The sequence below is a fragment of the Verticillium dahliae genome, genomic scaffold (genome assembly GCF_000150675.1).
Source record: "Verticillium dahliae VdLs.17 supercont1.1 genomic scaffold, whole genome shotgun sequence".
NCBI lineage: Eukaryota > Fungi > Ascomycota > Sordariomycetes > Glomerellales > Plectosphaerellaceae > Verticillium > Verticillium dahliae.
The window spans coordinates 446073-462650 of NW_009276921.1; the positions used below are offsets into that span (position 1 = coordinate 446073).

At 57.2% G+C, this 16578-nt stretch overlaps 3 protein-coding genes across 3 annotated transcripts; all 3 read left to right on the top strand.

The window, feature by feature from the left end:
• Positions 1 to 4167: 4167 nt before the first annotated feature.
• Positions 4168 to 5482, top strand: VDAG_00132 (guanine nucleotide-binding protein alpha-2 subunit; the record flags this gene model as incomplete). Its single annotated transcript, XM_009651509.1, has 5 exons — positions 4168 to 4285; positions 4368 to 4552; positions 4614 to 4771; positions 4826 to 5084; positions 5138 to 5482. 5 exons carry the CDS (start codon positions 4168 to 4170, stop codon positions 5480 to 5482), a joined length of 1065 nt encoding a protein of 354 aa, XP_009649804.1.
• A 274-nt stretch (positions 5483 to 5756) lies between these two features.
• VDAG_00133 (uncharacterized protein) lies at positions 5757 to 6007 on the top strand (the record flags this gene model as incomplete). The annotated part of the gene is made up of 1 exon (XM_009651510.1): positions 5757 to 6007. The coding sequence occupies one exon, from the start codon at positions 5757 to 5759 to the stop codon at positions 5943 to 5945; it is 189 nt and encodes a 62-aa protein (XP_009649805.1). The 3' UTR covers positions 5946 to 6007.
• Positions 6008 to 7510: 1503 nt separating this feature from the next.
• VDAG_00134 (beta-glucosidase) lies at positions 7511 to 10388 on the top strand (the record flags this gene model as incomplete). The annotated part of the gene is made up of 5 exons (XM_009651511.1): positions 7511 to 7786; positions 8021 to 8184; positions 8258 to 8480; positions 8550 to 8653; positions 8714 to 10388. The coding sequence occupies 5 exons, from the start codon at positions 7511 to 7513 to the stop codon at positions 10386 to 10388; spliced, it is 2442 nt and encodes an 813-aa protein (XP_009649806.1).
• Positions 10389 to 16578: the final 6190 nt, after the last annotated feature.

The following is a 16578-nucleotide window of genomic DNA, read 5'->3' on the forward strand; positions in this document are numbered from 1 at the left end:
CCATGCCGTAGTCGGTCGACTCGAAGATGAGCACATCTGGTACTTGCTCTCTCGTGGTGAACGACCTTCTTGACCTTGAGAGTCATGGCCTGGCCGGGCCACATGTTGGAGATCTCACGGAACCATCCATCTGATGCTAGTCAGCCTCTGTGCGTTGCGATGGTGTTATCTTGTGGTGCTCGGGTTGGATGAGTGGGAAGGGATCGGTTGAGGATTGGTTGTAGGTGAAGTGTGAAGTGGGGGTGGTGCTTCGCGGATGGCGGGGTAAAAATATCAAGACATTCTGCCCCTCATTTGTATCGAGCTCTGTGAGAGACCCAGGCAGGTGCTCCCCTCCCCCCTCCCCCCGTGGCATTGCAATCCCGGAGCCAGTCTGGTTGCGTCTGAGCATCCGATGGCGCGCCGTGCGATTTTCAAAGAGCAGGAAGTGACAAGTGACGCGATTGAAGACCTCGTCATGAAAGATCAAAGGATGCGGATGGGGTCCAACCAACCTTGGATAGTGGGATGGGCGATTTCGCTCATGGTTGCGACGTGTCTGCAAAAGCTGGGAAGGCGTGGGTGCAAATTTGTGGTAAGGCGGGGGTGCCAAAGGATGGAGTTGCGCAAGAAGAGATGACGGAACGCCAGTGTCTTGTGGTGTTGATTTTTTTGTTGAAGTTCGGGTATCAACAGTGCAATGTCGTCACTCGTGAACGGAAAAAGTAGGCCAGGGTGCGGTCAGCGAGGTTTATAAACGCTGGAGAAAATTTTTCTGGATCCAACCCAACCCAACCCAACCCACGACCACGACCACGGGCTGCTGGCGGTCAGAACCTGCTCTGAGCGACTCGATACCAACAAGCCAGAACCCACTCGCTCGCTGCTCAATCTCTAGCTATTCGTGTCTGCTGGGCCTTGTTTTGGGCATCACTGCCTGCCTGTCACCCAGATCAGCGATCCGTCGCAAAGGGCCAAAAGATAGGCCATGGTCCAAATTGGCAATTTTTCGAGACCATTGCATCCCCTTTAACTTACAAAGGACTGCATGACCAACAAGATGGCAGCAGTGGTAACGCGCGCCAGCTTGGCCGACTGACTGATGGACAGAACCCATCAGACCCCCATCAGACCCCCCCGCAGCCGGACCAGACGCCAGCCATCTGTCGGACACAAAAGGCAGCCAAGCGTATGGACCAGAAGGCGGCCAAGGGTATGGACGACAGGGGGCGGCTCACGCCCAGCGGGTGGAGCTTGACGGCTCACAGCTGTGTGTGTGTGTGTGTGTGAGAGAGAGAGAGAGAGAGACAGAGAGAGAGAGACAGAGAGAGACAGGAGCAATGCCAAACGAGAACTGCATCGAATGGGGGCAATGGGCCTGCGAACAAGCATACGCAATGCACAACACTCGGCATTGCTTCTTGCCATCAAATGCACCAGCCTTCTGATCTTCCTTTCTGATCTTCCTCAGTCGAGCTCGAGTGCCCGACGGTTGCATCCTCAGATCTGGGTCCTGTTGCCAAAGTGGGAAACCTTCAGTCGTGACACTGGCAAGACATGTTGTCTGGTTGCGGTCAGGCTCCTGAGAGGGGGGGGGGCTCTGGGGCTCAAGAGCGTTCCGACACGCGATGACACCTTGAGAAGATTCAAAGCCGCAGATCCAATTTCCCCTGCATCTTGACCATAACGCCCATATTGGTCTTCATGGCGACCTTGCCCTGGTCATTCTGCTCATCCGTCTCTGTATCGTCGCAGTTGTCTATTTCGCTTGACTTCTCTGTGGCGTCCTCATGGCTTTCTCAGCTGGGCGTCTTGCGGTCTGTGGAAAAGAAGAAAAAAAGCAAAACTTCTTGGCAACCTGCCGGTGTCTGCCCACCCATGCCGAATCGATGATCATGTGGAAAGGTTCCCCGTTACCAGTCGTCCACGCTAACACGACAGGCTTCCCACCGATGAAACACCTGGCGGGTCGTCTGGCCACAAGCGTCTTTCACTGGGGGCAAGCCCGGCAGTTCAGGGAAGTTCCCTACTCATCTAACAGACGTTGTGCGACGGTTTACCAACTATCGCATCTGCTGGCGTTGCTGGTCTGGGTCTCGATCATATCAGGCAAGGGGAGTGCGGCTTTAGACCCTCCAAAAAAGCACAGCCCCTACAGCCATGCTGAGATACATGGTATGACTGTTGCTTCGATCGAGCACAGCATTGGACGGAAGTCAGTGCTCAGACGTCTCCCCCCCCCTTCTCAAGAACCCAAAAGTGTACCCTGCATTGTGACATGATCAGAGGACGGGATGAGATGCCGGCCGTGTACATGGTCGATGCTGTCCCACACACGAGCCTGTGAGCTTGTGAGCCTGAAGGCCCCTTCAGTTTGCCTTTGCCGCATCCCTGCTCGCCATGCGCCGCGCGCCCAAGGAGGGTTGTGGTCGTGCTTGGCCTCCCTCCCCTTTCCCATATCATCCAACAAAAAAGGGAGCATATCCACTTTACCGGATCCGACGGCGACGGTGCATTGGTTGCCTTTCATGATGTGGTGTCGAAACGTCGAGATAGGTACGCTAGGACAGTCCATTGCGCGTCTCGAGGCCGCGGGGTCGGGGATAGGCACGAACGGACTTTTGACGGGGAAACCATAATGATCATGCCAGAAAGCAACATGAGACCAGCTGGTCCTCCTCTAGGTAAGGTAGGATCATCCAACAGTCCAGATCGTAGGAGGTGCGTAATGTACACCTGCGGAACCCTGGCAGGCCTTCCGCCATGTGCGCCCACATGCGCGCCTCCTCGACCTAGTGCTTGTGCTAGGTTCCATTCGTAGGTACTTGGTACTTGTACATGACATGGTACAGTAGGTTGGTCGGGCATGTTCGCGGCTGGGGGGCTGGGTAGTGAAGACCATTGGGAGGATTGAACTCTGAACGCAAATCCTGGAACAAGCCCGCTAGGAGTTCGGACTTGAGGGCTTTGGGTTCACATGGCAGTGGTTTACACTCGAGACAGGACAAGGACAGCGCGACGGAGAAACGTCAGGGCGCGTGCGCCGACACCAGTACCAAGAACGTGCTAGAGACGGCCCTACTTCAGGGTGAGCAAGAACTTGTCTCGGACTTGAGAGGCAAATGGGCAAGAAAGACGGGTGGCCAACAGCGACTGCCCCTGTCGAGGGGCCATGCGAGCCCGTCCGGTGGGTTGAGATTCTTCAGCGGGTACTTCCCACTGTTTCTGCCTTCCCATGTGCCCCGAAGTACCTACCTTACCTGCCCTGCCCTGCCCTGCCTGCCTGCCTGCCTGCCTGCCTGCCTGCCTGCCTGCCTGCCTGCCTGCCTGCCTGCCTGCCTCCCTGCCTCCCTGCCTGCCTGCCTGCCTCCTGGCCTGGTTCCTGCGTCTCCGTCTCCACTTTCCCACGCCGAGGTGGTACCTGACGGCTTGTCTTCCGGGTTGCTTTCCCACTGCTTCCGGCGAGCGACAGTGTGTGAGAGTGTGAGTGTGGAGGAGAGAAGCTGCCAATTCCCCAAATCGCGCTCACTGGTACTGTACCTGTACTCCTGGCCGGCCGCCGGCCGCACTCGTGCTTGGTTGCTTGGGATTTGTCCCCAAATCCCCAAGCCCACCACCACCACCACCACCACCTCCACCACCGTGCTCTTTCGCCCGCCTCTGGCTCCTTCTCTTCTTTCCTGCCAGCCGTCCTCGATTGTTCTTCCCCCCCCCCTTTCCCACGCAGCATCTTCGACGATATTGTCGGCCCGCCTTCCAACCCTCCGCAACGCTCATTGATTGCATCGCCCATACGATCCATCATCCTCCCTTGTGCACCATACGAACCCTCTCGGGCTTGTCAGGCTATTTAGATACCGGCATCTCATCCCCGTCCGTCACAACCCTAGGTCTTCGCGCCAATCGCCTGCTGCAGTCGACTACAAAGCTTCTCTCCCCTCGTCTTGACACGCCTGCTTCTACTGCCTGCGCAAGAAGCCAAGCACAATCGAGCCACCAATAACCACACCTTGGACGCCGTGTCGACGCTTTGTCGAGTCGGTTTGACGTCCCCACCCCTTCTGACTGGCTTCGAGCCTACATCACATTCGAATCTTTCGTCTCCACCTGGGCGCACCCTCGACTGGAGCCGTCGACTGAACTCACCCTGCCAGCTATCACGCCTACCCTCGAGGTAGATCTGACAAGATGTGTTTCGGGAGTAGAGAGAAGGACAACAGCGGTGCAGCGCGCACAAGGGAGATCGACCGTGTTATTCGGCAAGACGAGAAGCGCATGGCGAAGGAAGTCAAGCTGCTCCTTCTTGGTACGTCGAGCCTATTCTCGTTCAACGAGGGTCGCGGAGCGCCGCCACAACCACATGCGCTAACCACCGAGGTCTCACGTAGGTGCTGGAGAGTCTGGCAAATCGACCGTGCTGAAGCAGATGAAGTTGATCTACGCGCAAGGCTTCAGTAAGAATGAGAAGCTCGAGTGGAAGCCCGTCGTTTTCAACAATGTTGTCCAGTCTTTCCGTCTGATCTTTGAGGCGATGAAGGAGATTGACGTCAGCTTCGAGAACCCCGAGAATGAGGTACGATGAGCGTGTCGGAACGTCTGCCAACCCAGGACAATGACTGACCCGGTGCGCGCAGAAACACATGGAGCTCATGTTGGTAGACAACGAGATCAACGCGTCGGACCCTCTCCCCCTAGAGTATCTTGCCCCCATCAAGTCCCTCTGGGTCGATAAGGGTGTCAAGCAAGCCATCGAAAAGGGCAACGAGTTTGCGCTGCATGACAACTTGGCCTAGTATGTCCAGTCTTCTGTTCTTGGTGTAGACATCCTCCTGACTTGGTGTGGTAGCTTCTGCGACGATGTGGACAGACTCTGGAGCGAAACCTACATCCCGACAGACCAAGATCTGCTCCGATCGCGACTCCGTACGACCGGCATTACCGAGACTGTCTTCGACCTAGGGCAATTGACATATCGCATGTTTGACGTTGGAGGCCAGCGATCAGAGCGGAAGAAGTGGATCCACTGCTTTGAGAACGTCAACTGCCTCCTGTTCCTGGTGGCCATCAGTGGCTACGACCAGTGTCTTGTTGAGGATCGAGACGGAGTAAGTATTGCTTGCGGGCGTACAACAAGGGCAATCACTAACGTCGGCCGCAGAACCAGATGAACGAAGCACTCATGCTGTGGGAGTCGATCGCCAACTCGCACTGGTTCACAAAGTCGGCACTGATTCTGTTCCTCAACAAGATGGACCTGTTCAAGGAGAAGCTTGCGCGAAGCCCCATCACAGCCCACGGCTTCACAGACTACCACGGTCCTGCCGACGACTGGAAGTCGGCTAGCAAGTACTTCCTCGACAAGTTCCGCGCCCTCAACCGGAACATGGAAAAGGAGATTTACGGACACCTGACGAATGCAACGGACACGAACTTGCTCAAGATCACGATGGGCTCCGTCCAGGACATGATCATTCAGCGAAACCTGAAGCAGCTGATCCTATGAGGCAGATTCGCGTACGATCAGCGCGCGCTGCATCTTCAGCCAGGACAGACGCCTCAGGCCTCCGCCCCGATGGCACTTTGGTGGGGCGTCGCGGGGTCCAGCTGCCGAAACCACGCTGCGTGCGTGGCTCTTTCGGGCCTAGGCAAACTGAGACATGGCGGTGCCAACAACGCGTGGTAAACTCAATGTCTCGGCAGGCGAGCTCATGGGGCCATCGGCCTGCAATCATGGCAGCATGTACGTTCGTTCGCTTCTTATGTGTATCCTAGCCCAGATGGCCGCCATACCCGAGAAAAGTCGAACGTCGGGTGGTGGATGGGGTGGCGCAGCTTTTCGGAGGGCTCGGCAAACGAATTCGTTGCGAGAGATGCACGAGGCGTTTTGCATTGGCCAGGGCGGCCACGGGTATTTTGATCGGAGGAAAACAACGAGCCCTCTGGTATACGAAAAGGAGAGGAGATGACGAGGGGTACCGGAGCTCGACAGGGTGCAATCTTTTACCTCGAACCGGGAAGGATTCAGTTTGATTCTGCGTATGCAGCGATTTGATACCTCACACACTTGGCTTGTTCAGCTATGCCTTTTTTTTTTCTAATTTGAAGAGCAAGAGACGGGGAATGAAGATGTTACTGGGGATGATTTTGTCTTTGGATGAGAAGGGAAGGACGACGGGACGATGACGTGGTACCTGGCATCCTAAGGTGAACAGTTTTTGCTTTCTTTGTTTTCATCCCCCCCTCCCTTCCTCCCTCCCTCTTTCTTTCTCTCTCGCGCTCTCTCTCTCTCTCTCTCTTTCTGATTTTTTATACCCGTCACTGCTTCATCGTCCCATATTTTCCGCTCCTTTTTTTTTAAGCTGCAATGGTGCAGCGGGAGAGTGTGGCTTGGGTTTCAGGCAGATAGGTAGATAGAGGTAAGGAGCACATGGTTTAGGCGGTACGATGCAGCCAATGTGGTGGTGGTGCGTGCTCTTGATCCGTGCTGGTGCCGCCCGTTGCCGTCCCAAAGATGGGCGTCTACAGGGTTCAGCGCGGAAGGTTTTACGATGTAAGGGTATTGACTCTGGTGGTCTGACAATTGGCGGCGGCAGAGGCGGGTAGGGTGACATGTGTACATGGATGAGGGGGGGGGGGGGTTTCAGCCAATGTCGCCATGCCGCCATCAGCCGCCATTTTGCCTTTGCTGACTCGAGTCATTCGGTCGCCTGCTCCACGTGTATATTCGTATGTAAAGGGGTAGGATGGCCGATCATGCGATGTTATCTCCGAGACTTCTTTTCTTGTCCTGGTGGGGGTCAATTGGGTCAAATCCATGGCGAAAAAAGACGGAGAGGCAAACCCGTCATTTCAAGAAGGGCTCGTGTGTCACCCAAACACAAGAATGGGCACGAGGCTGGGCCCCACGCCGGCGGAACCACCCACTGACGCGCGGGGCGCAGGAGACGGGATCTGGCATTGTGGCTGCGGCGATCGCGCGGGTCGGGAAGGGAAGGGAAGGGGAAGGGAAAGGGAGGAAACCGAAGATCTGCCGCTGCGGGGACGCGTTTCGGGGAGGGGAGGGGAGGGGGATTTTCGTAGATTCCCGCGTCCCGGTGAGCTGCCTGTCAAGCTGTGTCTCGGTGAGCCACAGGCCGCTGGGTTCGGTCATCTTAGGTAAGCACTACCGTCTTATTGCTTGAGCAACGGGCAGGTGCAACCCGAGTCAACAAACGACGTCAGCTTGATCCCAGGACCAGCTGCATCATGAGTTGACTTCATCACACCATATACCGTTGAGCTTGATGGTATTTTTTTTTTTTTTGCTTTGAATTCCCAGAGGACCTGTTTTTATTCTGCAGTTGGGTCCTGTGCTTCTTCGTACATTCTCTTGTCCACCATCTGGTCCGTCTGGCCTGCTGATGACCTACCGAATCCCCCACACTGAGCCTCACTTTACATTCCTCGATATCAGAGCCGTCCCACTCACATCACACCACCTCTCCTGTCAGAGCACACCGTGACACATTCAGGTGCACGGGAATTCGCAGACATGTCTGAAGCGCAGCGCTCCTTGCGCGACTACTACAAGGAAGATGACGTCCACGTGCGCGAGCAGAAACCCTCCCTCATCGAGCGACTACGCAACCGCTTCCCCTTTCTCGGCACAAAACGAGGCATAGCTGTCGTCGTCGCCGTCGTGCTGCTCATCATTGGCGGCGGCCTCGCCGGCTTGGCTGCCCTGCCGCGGGGCAACGGCGGTCGCGGTGACAGCGATCCTGACGGCCTCATCAAGGATGATGCACACTTTTACGGACAGTCGCCGGCTGTATACCCCTCTCGTTAGTCTTGTCGAACCAAAGGAGCGTGATATGCGTAGCACGAGAGGCGAGGTGGCTGACGTTTGAGCAGCTGAGATGGAGGTCTCTGGATCCGGCAGTAGCGATGCGTTCACGAGGGCGAAGACGTTGGTTGGGCGCATGACGCTTGAGGAAAAGGTAGCCTCCCTTTTGTCAAAATCGTGTTTTTCTTTGGGGCATCGTGTTGACAGTGTAAAATCCAGGTCAGTTTGACCGGTGGTGTTCCGTCGAAAAATGGATGTGCCGGCACCCTGCCCGCCGTCGAGAGATTGGGGTTTCCAGGTCTCTGCCTCCATGACGCTGGCCAGGGTCTGCGGGCCACCGATTTTGTGAATGCGTATCCGGCAGGGATCCATGCGGGAGCAAGGTGAGGAACTACCTCTGTTCTTCTGCCATGCTGTCAGCCACAGACACACCACAATGCTAAGACGCCCAACTAGCTGGAACCGGAACCTGACCCTCCACCGGGCCCGCGCCATGGGCGGCGAGTTCAGGAAAAAAGGTGTCAACGTTCTCCTTGGGCCCTCGGTCGGCCCCGTGGGGCGCGTCGTGCGCGGCGGCCGAAACTGGGAGAGCTTCTCTGTCGATCCGTACCTCGCCGGCGCCCTGACAAGCGAGACGATTCGTGGTGTTCAGGGCGCTGGCGTCATCACGAGCACAAAGGTGAGGCTGTCCTCATGACTAAAATTCATCTTGTCAACCCGTCTGCTGACATGTCTGGCTACCCACCAGCACTTCATCGCCAATGAGCAGGAGACGCACCGTATGCAAAAAATGCCCCGAGAAGCCGTTTCGTCCAACGTTGACGATAGGACCATGCACGAACTCTACCTTTGGTAAGAACAGAACCACATGTCGTTTCCTGGTCCATAGAGCACACCAACTCACCTCACAAGGCCTTTCTATGACGCCGTCAAGGCGGGCACAGGCAACGTCATGTGCTCCTATCAGCGCATCAACAATTCGTACGGCTGCCAGAACAGCAAGTCCCTGAACGGCCTGCTCAAGACCGAGCTCGGCTTCCAGGGCTGGGTCGTCTCCGATTGGGACGCCCAGCATGCTGGTACAGCAGCCGCCCTCGCCGGCATGGATGTAGCGATGCCGGTGCCGCGCGACTTTTGGGGCGACCGCCTGGTCGAGGCTGTGAGGAACGGCTCTGTGTCCGAAGCGCGTGTGACGGACATGGTCGTGAGGGTTCTCGCGTCCTGGTACCGTATGGGGCAAGACGAGGATTTCCCGGCGCCCGGCGTGGGCATGCCCAAGGATATGAGGGAGCCGCATCGCATCGTTGATGCTCGCAACTCGTCGAGCAGGCAAGTCCTGCTCGACGGTGCTGTGGAGGGCCATGTCCTCGTCAAGAATGTCAACCGCACCTTGCCCCTCAAGGAGCCTCGTCTGCTGTCCGTCTTTGGATACTCTGCTAGAGCAGCAGACGAGCAGACCGGCCAGGGAGGCGGCTTCCCGGATTCGTTGACGTTTGGTGCACAGCCCATCTCTTGGCAGGAGGTGGAGGCCGGCTTCACCATGAACGAAGACTTCGATTGGTCCGATATTGGCTTCAACGGAACCCTCATCTCGGGCGGTGGTTCTGGTGCACCGGCCGCCTCTGCTCTCATCTCCCCCATGGACGCGCTCAAGGCCCAAGCCGACAAGGACGGCACCGCTCTCCAGTGGAGCTTCACCCGTGGCGACCCGTCCGTACACCCGGCCTCTGACGCTTGTCTGGTCTTCGGCAACGCCTGGGCCAGCGAGTCCTATGATCGCCCGGGCCTGTATGACAACTACACCGACGGCCTCATCCTTCACGTCGCCCAGCGCTGCGCCAGCACCATTGTCGTCCTCCACAACGCCGGCCCTCGCCTCGTGGATCAGTGGATTGACCACGCCAACATCACCGCGGTCCTCTTCGCCCACCTCCCAGGCCAGGCCAGCGGCACGGCTCTGACAGCCCTCCTCTACGGCCGCGCCAACCCCTCGGGCAAGCTGCCCTACACGGTGGCCCGTAACGAATCTGACTACGGCGCAGTTGCCAGCCCAGATCTCCCTGACACCCGCCACAAGAACTTCCCACAGAGCAACTTCACCGAGGGCGTCTACATCGACTACCGCCACTTTGACAGGGAGGAGCGCGCGCCCCGGTTCCCCTTTGGCTTCGGCCTCAGCTATACAACTTTTGCCTACGGCAACCTGACTGTGACACCGGTCCGTAACGCCTCCACACGCGCCTTTGCCGCCGGCCAGACGCGCGAGGGCGGCCCCCCGGCGCTGTGGGACGTTGTCGCCCGCGTGTCCGCCGACGTGGCCAACACGGGCTCCGTCGACGGCGCCGAGGTAGCGCAGCTGTACGTGGGCATCCCCAGCGGGCCGGTGCGGCAGCTGCGCGGCTTCGAGAAGCCGGTGCTGGCGGCAGGCTCGGCGGCGCGCGTCGAGTTTGCTCTGACGAGGAGAGACCTGAGCATATGGGACGTCGAGGCCCAGGGCTGGCGGCTTCAGGACGGAACGTACGGGGTGTGGGTTGGGGGCAACAGTCGCGACCTGCCGCTGAGGGGGAACCTGACTGTCGTGAACTGAGCCGCTGGTACGGCAAGTGCGTTTGTGACCTGTAATGTGCTTCTTTCCGGGTTCGTGCTCTGCGCCTGATGCGACTGTATGGGTAGTTTGGGGATATAGACATCACTGGCGTTGGGCGCGAATATGGGTTTTGGTTCATGATGTTATCGGGGAAGGACTCGATGTTGCCGGGCATGAAAAGAATACTGGCATGATGATGAATGACGACAAGTGTATTTCTACCGTTGGAGCCGCCAACATCTCTCGTAAGATCTACCGATGATGCACCCGCAATGTAGTCGCTGTGCCTGGAGCGCCATGGAAAAGCCATCGTGCAAAGCCGGTTCCTCGCCAGCAGCGCCCGCCACAGGCCGAAGCAGCGCCGAAAGAAGGAATGTCGTGACCTGTCAGAAGGAGACCACATAGACACACAAAGTCGGGGGGTTGGCAGGGTCGAAGTTTGCCTCCACAAGGGAGAGAACGGGAGGCTCGACTGCGGGCTCGCAGCAGGCTGCTGCTCCTTGTTTGCAAAGACGGATCCCCACGGCCGAGATCGTCAAAAGCTCGCCTCGTGGCCTCGTCATACTACCTATCCTATGCCTGCCCATCCTCCAGACTCATCCCTCACAAAGGAGGCCTGGCAAAAGAAGAAACGACGCGCCTCGTCAGAAATCGAGCGTCCCATGCCGAGCCACCAGCAGATATCCAACGGGTGAAAGGCTTTCGTTCCGTGTCATGTTACCGCTGCCTCGGGCGAGCACTCTCAAAAGGGACAAATGCAGGCGAATCTCCTCACATCTCAACTCTTCGATGCACCTGTCACCGACCGGGCCGACGTCATATCAGGCCATCGGCAGCCCCAAGACATAAGCGCATGGCGCTGCCCCTAGGACTGGATGTCAAGGGGTTCAGCGGGCTTGACGTCACGGAAGTCGAAGACGTCGAAGAAACGATTTGGAACGCCCAATCCGTACCGTGTTGGCGGTCAACGTGCATGGCAGTCACGTACCCCTTCAATATATGCAACAGGCATCGAACGCCTCTGCCTGCCTACCCGGCCGCCATCCATCTCCACAGATCTTGACAGGCAAAGGATCGAGCTGTTGTGCATTCTTTAGTCTTGCGACACCTCTCTTCGACCCTTGTGGGTTTCATCACAACGGAAGAACCCTTAAATCGAGTACCGAACACCCATCTCGGCGCAACTGGGACATGTCTACTGTACGAAGAGGGGAAGGGGGGGGATACCAGGTGAATCGTCTCCTTCGAACGCAGCTATTGAGACCCCAAGCCCCCCCCACCCCGGTGTCTTCTCACTGGGGCACCGCCCGCAGGCGGTTGATGGTCAGACAGTGGCGGCGCGGACGGGGCCGAGTGCGCGTGATAACTGACCACATCAAGTACATGGTAGCGCAGGGTGGTGCATGGGGCAAAGTATAGTGATGGCTGGTCACATCCATGAAGGGCAGGTACTGTACTCAGGCGTTTGGTGCGACTGGCCTCCTCCCCTGCCATGCTGGTAAGGGCATTTCCCTGTCAATCGAGACGGCTTTCAGTCTCCCCAAGGCCCAAGCGATGCGACGATCACCAGCACCGTGAGTAGCACGGTTCGCTTCTTCGTCGACCGGGGTCGACCTAGGGGGAATAACGCCCATCTGACGATCCTTGGAGCGTCGCTAGAAGTGACAGAAGTTTTGAGAGCTGCCTGTCTTTGACCACCCATAAGCTGTATGCGCTGGTAGGAGAGTCGCTGAACCTTACTTTTGCGTTGCCTAGTGGCTAGCAATACTATAGCAGACGACCCTTGAAGCGGCACTTGCGTTGCGTTCAATGGGGCGGGATGGGCCCGAGCGAAACGAGCAAAAGGGGAAGGAAACATTGTTGGAAAGGGTCCAACCTAATGAGGCCAGTGGAGGCAGCCAGGTTTTTTTCTTCTCGATACATGTAGAGAGTTTTCTTCCATAGTGCGGATCGCTCATCTGCTCTCCGAGTTCGCGATAAAAGGCAGTGTCTGCAGTAGAGAAATTGAAGGAGGGGGTGTATCGACAAGCCAGCCTGAAGAAGCATGTTCAGGACCCTAGGAGGAGCGCACAATGCAACCAAAATCGACTTGGTCCCGAATCGCTAGTTGAAGCCTATCTTCCCTCCGATTCGAGGGGTAGGCAGAAAGTCTTCCCGCGCGAAACGCAAGTCAGTCCCCTTCTTGAATCATGGCACGTTGACAAAGTTTCGACAGGCGGCTCGTTTCGTGTTCTTTGTTCGAGGGGTGGCTTGCATGGAAGAACGGAGTACGCACCCCGATCAATGTCGCATGGCATGCCACCATGTCGTGCTGGGATGTGCTAGGAGGCCAAAGATAGGTGGTTCTTCGCAAAGCTTGCGGAACAGGTGGTATGGTGCTATATCATGACAGTGGGGCATTGGGGCAAGGGGAGGCTCAGGACTGAAAGATGGTGACGTGGGAATATCCTCCCTCTGTAGGGCAAAACTGATGTTCATGGGAAGTATGCGAAGTGACTGCCGCTTCGACAGAATGCCAAAAGTCCCCACCGCATACCAAGGCGCATGTGTCCCATCTAGGATGACACTGGCTCGAAAAGCTTTTGTCTGCCCGCCTCGGACTGTTGGCTGTAATCTAGCGCGAGGAGGACGCTGCGCTCGCGTGCTCCATGTGGTAGCGGGAGGAAGCAGACCGTTCTGGTCCGACTTTCCACATAGTCCAAAGCAGGGCGCGTGGGCGACCCTACAGTCGTTACCCCGTATTTCTCGCAACGCTCGAGAATGTTACATCTAGTTTGGTACGTCATATCCACGATGTACGGGGGTTGACAGGACACCAACGAGTTTGCACACACCGCGGGACTCAAGCGGGTACTGCCCACTGAACCTCAGCCGGCGAACCGCGTCTTGGCATCTGGTGAGCGAGATTCGATGTGGGCAGCCGCCGATCGGCCTGCCACCACCAGGCTGACCACATGGCTGGATACGAAAGCCAGGGTGTCCTTGCCACTGTTTCGTCAAAGGCCCCTTGGAACGCTGGCCGATCCACCTCTTGTCCACTTCCAGAAACCTTGTCTGAAGAGGTCTCGAAGGCTGCTTAGATTGCGCTCACGCTTGTCAGGCAAAAGACGGACGGTAGCTTGTCATGGTGCAGCTGGGGCTGCTGAGACATTGCTTTGTAACTACCTATGCGAGCTCTGATCCCATAGATGGTTCAATATCGCGCTACAACGGGGCTGATGTTCTCCGACCCCCCTTTTCGCACACTTTCCTCGCACACTTTCCTCACACACTTTCCATCACCGACCACGAGCGCAACTTGGAATTGCAAATGTTGGCTTGATGAAGATGTGCCAGGGAGAACGGCGAGCATGGGCGAGTACTCCTGCGCCAATCATGATTTGGTGCACATGGGGCGAATCATGGTGCGTCGGGGGCAAACCGATCTCGCGTATCCCCGATCATCAGATGATCGCATCGGTGAACACGTCGCTGGCCCACTGCTGGCCAGATCTCAGGTAATCGCTGACGGGCAAAAGCTGTCCTTTAGGCTGAACAGGTCCGTTACTCGAGATAAGCATGCGTACGCGAGCTTCACCACGTCGTGTGGACGGCATGTTGATAGGCTGCCTCCTTTTAGGCACATAGGGTGGAGGCAGGCAAGGAGGGCGGCGTTAGCGTAATGGCACCTCAGGCCATTCTGTGTCATGATGGCTTCACATGCCGGTGAAGAGTTCCGGCCAATAAGCGGCCTCCCTTATGGATACAGTGTCATTCCAACGCCTTGGGCTGGTAATAAGTCCCTTTGGTGTATGCGTTACCGTACAAACCGTGCTTCAGGGCTGTAGGCTTCTCAGGAATCGGTGTGCCCTCATCAGCCATGATCATCTGGTTCTAGGAGCATGAGTGCTCAAGGGGTTCTGTGAGGGAGGGGTGTGCGCGAACCATCCATCATGGCCCTTGTTGCGTTCGCCATTCGTCACCTGTCGCGACTCGCTCACTGACTAGTCTTGTGACCGTCTCTCGCCGCCTCATTTCTTCGCACACTCTATCCGAGGTCTGCCGACGCGGTTGTCACCAGGAACCCCCGATCCCACGCAGTCGACATTACCAACGGGGAGCTTGGACTGGGAAGCCTCTCATTGCATGCCACATGTCTCGCAGCGCGACCAACGGCGGTCAGAGTGCTGCCGCTTGTTGGTGGGTGTACAGTATCGGTCGATGTCGCTAAACTCGGAAACTGCGACTCTAATGAGATGGCAAAGCGGCTGGAGGGAACGTTCATTCCTGTGCCCACGACTGTCTTCGGATCGCGCGAGACATCGAGCTGACCCCTAAAATGAGGGAACCTGGGAGGCACTTGGGAGCCAGGATGGTTTGATCCCAGAGGAGAGGGCGCGGCGGAGATAGCTTGATCGGGTTGCATGGGTTCGGCGTGGCCAGGAGATGGCTTCCGCATATAGGATGGCTGCTAGGGTATGAGGAGGAGGGGGTGCCCAATCGTGTGGAAAGTATATCGATGGGAGGTTCCAAGATGAATGAGCAGGGATTGACGATTGGACGGTAGGCCTCCGAGACGATGTCGATGGGGCTGCAGGCAGACAAGATTGCACGATCTGCCGTCAACACATTGTGACTCGAGCATCAAGTGTTCAGCGCTAGGGGAGCGTCGATGCGGCGCTTTGGTATTGACAGCATGTATGTAATCAATGGCCATGCCAAGCCGTGGCTCGTAAGGCGTCTTCATCTGCTCGTGGCCTGGAGGTGCCATGTCATTCGGTTGAAAGGAGCAAGAGCTTACTCGTCGGTACCACAAGGGCGAGCGAGTGGCCCCGCGGCCCAGAGTCCCAAAGTCCACGGCCACCACGAAGTGGTGGAGGGGCTGATGCAAAGGCTTGCATGACCGCACACAGTCGTCGCATGGGAGACGAAGCAGAGGAGGAAGACGAGGGCAGATGTTGGCAACGTTGCTTGGACGCCCATGTTCGATTCCATCTCCCCTGTTGTTCGGACGATCGCACGCATCAGGCGGCGGTGCGGACGACAAGCCGACGGCAGCCCCCGTTCTGATGTTGTATCGTACGGCAAAAGGGGGGAGGGGGGGGGGAGGGGGGCCTAATCGCTGGCCAAAGAGGGAGAGAACCACAGGTGCCAGAGCGGAAACATTGAGCGCTGGCCGGAGATGTTGATCGGGGTGGTGTTTCATGAACTCAAAGGACGGCAACCTGCGGGTGGGGCTTACTGGGAGGTACCTGCCCGCTCCCTGTTTCTGCCTCGCCCGGGAGCCAAGAGCCATCGACAAGTGCCCGGTCAAGTCAACGTGGTGAGAAGGTGGGCCCCTCATCCCCCACCCCCCCAGTTTCCTCTGAAAATGGCAACCATGATCCACCCGGCGCACCTGTCAGAAACGGGAAGACCCCACCTGTCTCGTGCCTGGCAAGATGAACACCCGGATACTTCAATACTGCCCGCTTCGTAGCATACTTTTTGAGCCCAGCAGCAGCGGCAGGGATCGTCTGACCAGGACATGGCTAACAAGTGACATGCGTACATGTACATGGTGTTGGCGGAGCAGGATCTCATTTCGGGATCAAGGGATCTGAGGGGTGGAGGGACTCAAGTTGTCCCGACGATGAGGAATAGGGTCCGCGGACTTCCCATTCTGGGCTGGCATGAACCTCCGCCGTCGCCCCCCCCTCTCTCTCGTTTCGTTGCCCTGAGTCCAAAAAAATACCCACTGTCGCTGTGAGATGTCATGGAAAGTAAGGTACTTACTCTTAGTGCTCCGCAGCCCCCGGAAAGCGTGCTCCCTTCATCTCCACAAAGGCTTTAGCGGGACGAGCAATTGCACAAGAATGGCGCTCATGGTGCGCTTCCTCGCCTGTGGAAGCGCACCTGCGGAAGACGAAGAGGAACGACGTGTCGCGGAAGGTTTCCGAGACGCGAGGGCTCTCTGGTCGACGACGAGATTCGTTGAGTAATCGCCTTTCGCAGTGGAGTAGTGAGCGTGTGGCAGGTTGACATGTCTGCCGACCGAAACCTTGCAGGCAGCACAACGCTGAAGCTTTTTTGAGGTGCTTCGAGCCCCCTGCCAAACCTACCTTAGCCTGTCATGCATACTGAAGAAGCAAAACGACGAGCATCTCGGCGCGTGCGAGATGACAGATCTCAAAGCGGGGAGAATCGAGGCTCTGGCGCAGGATTGTGCTGA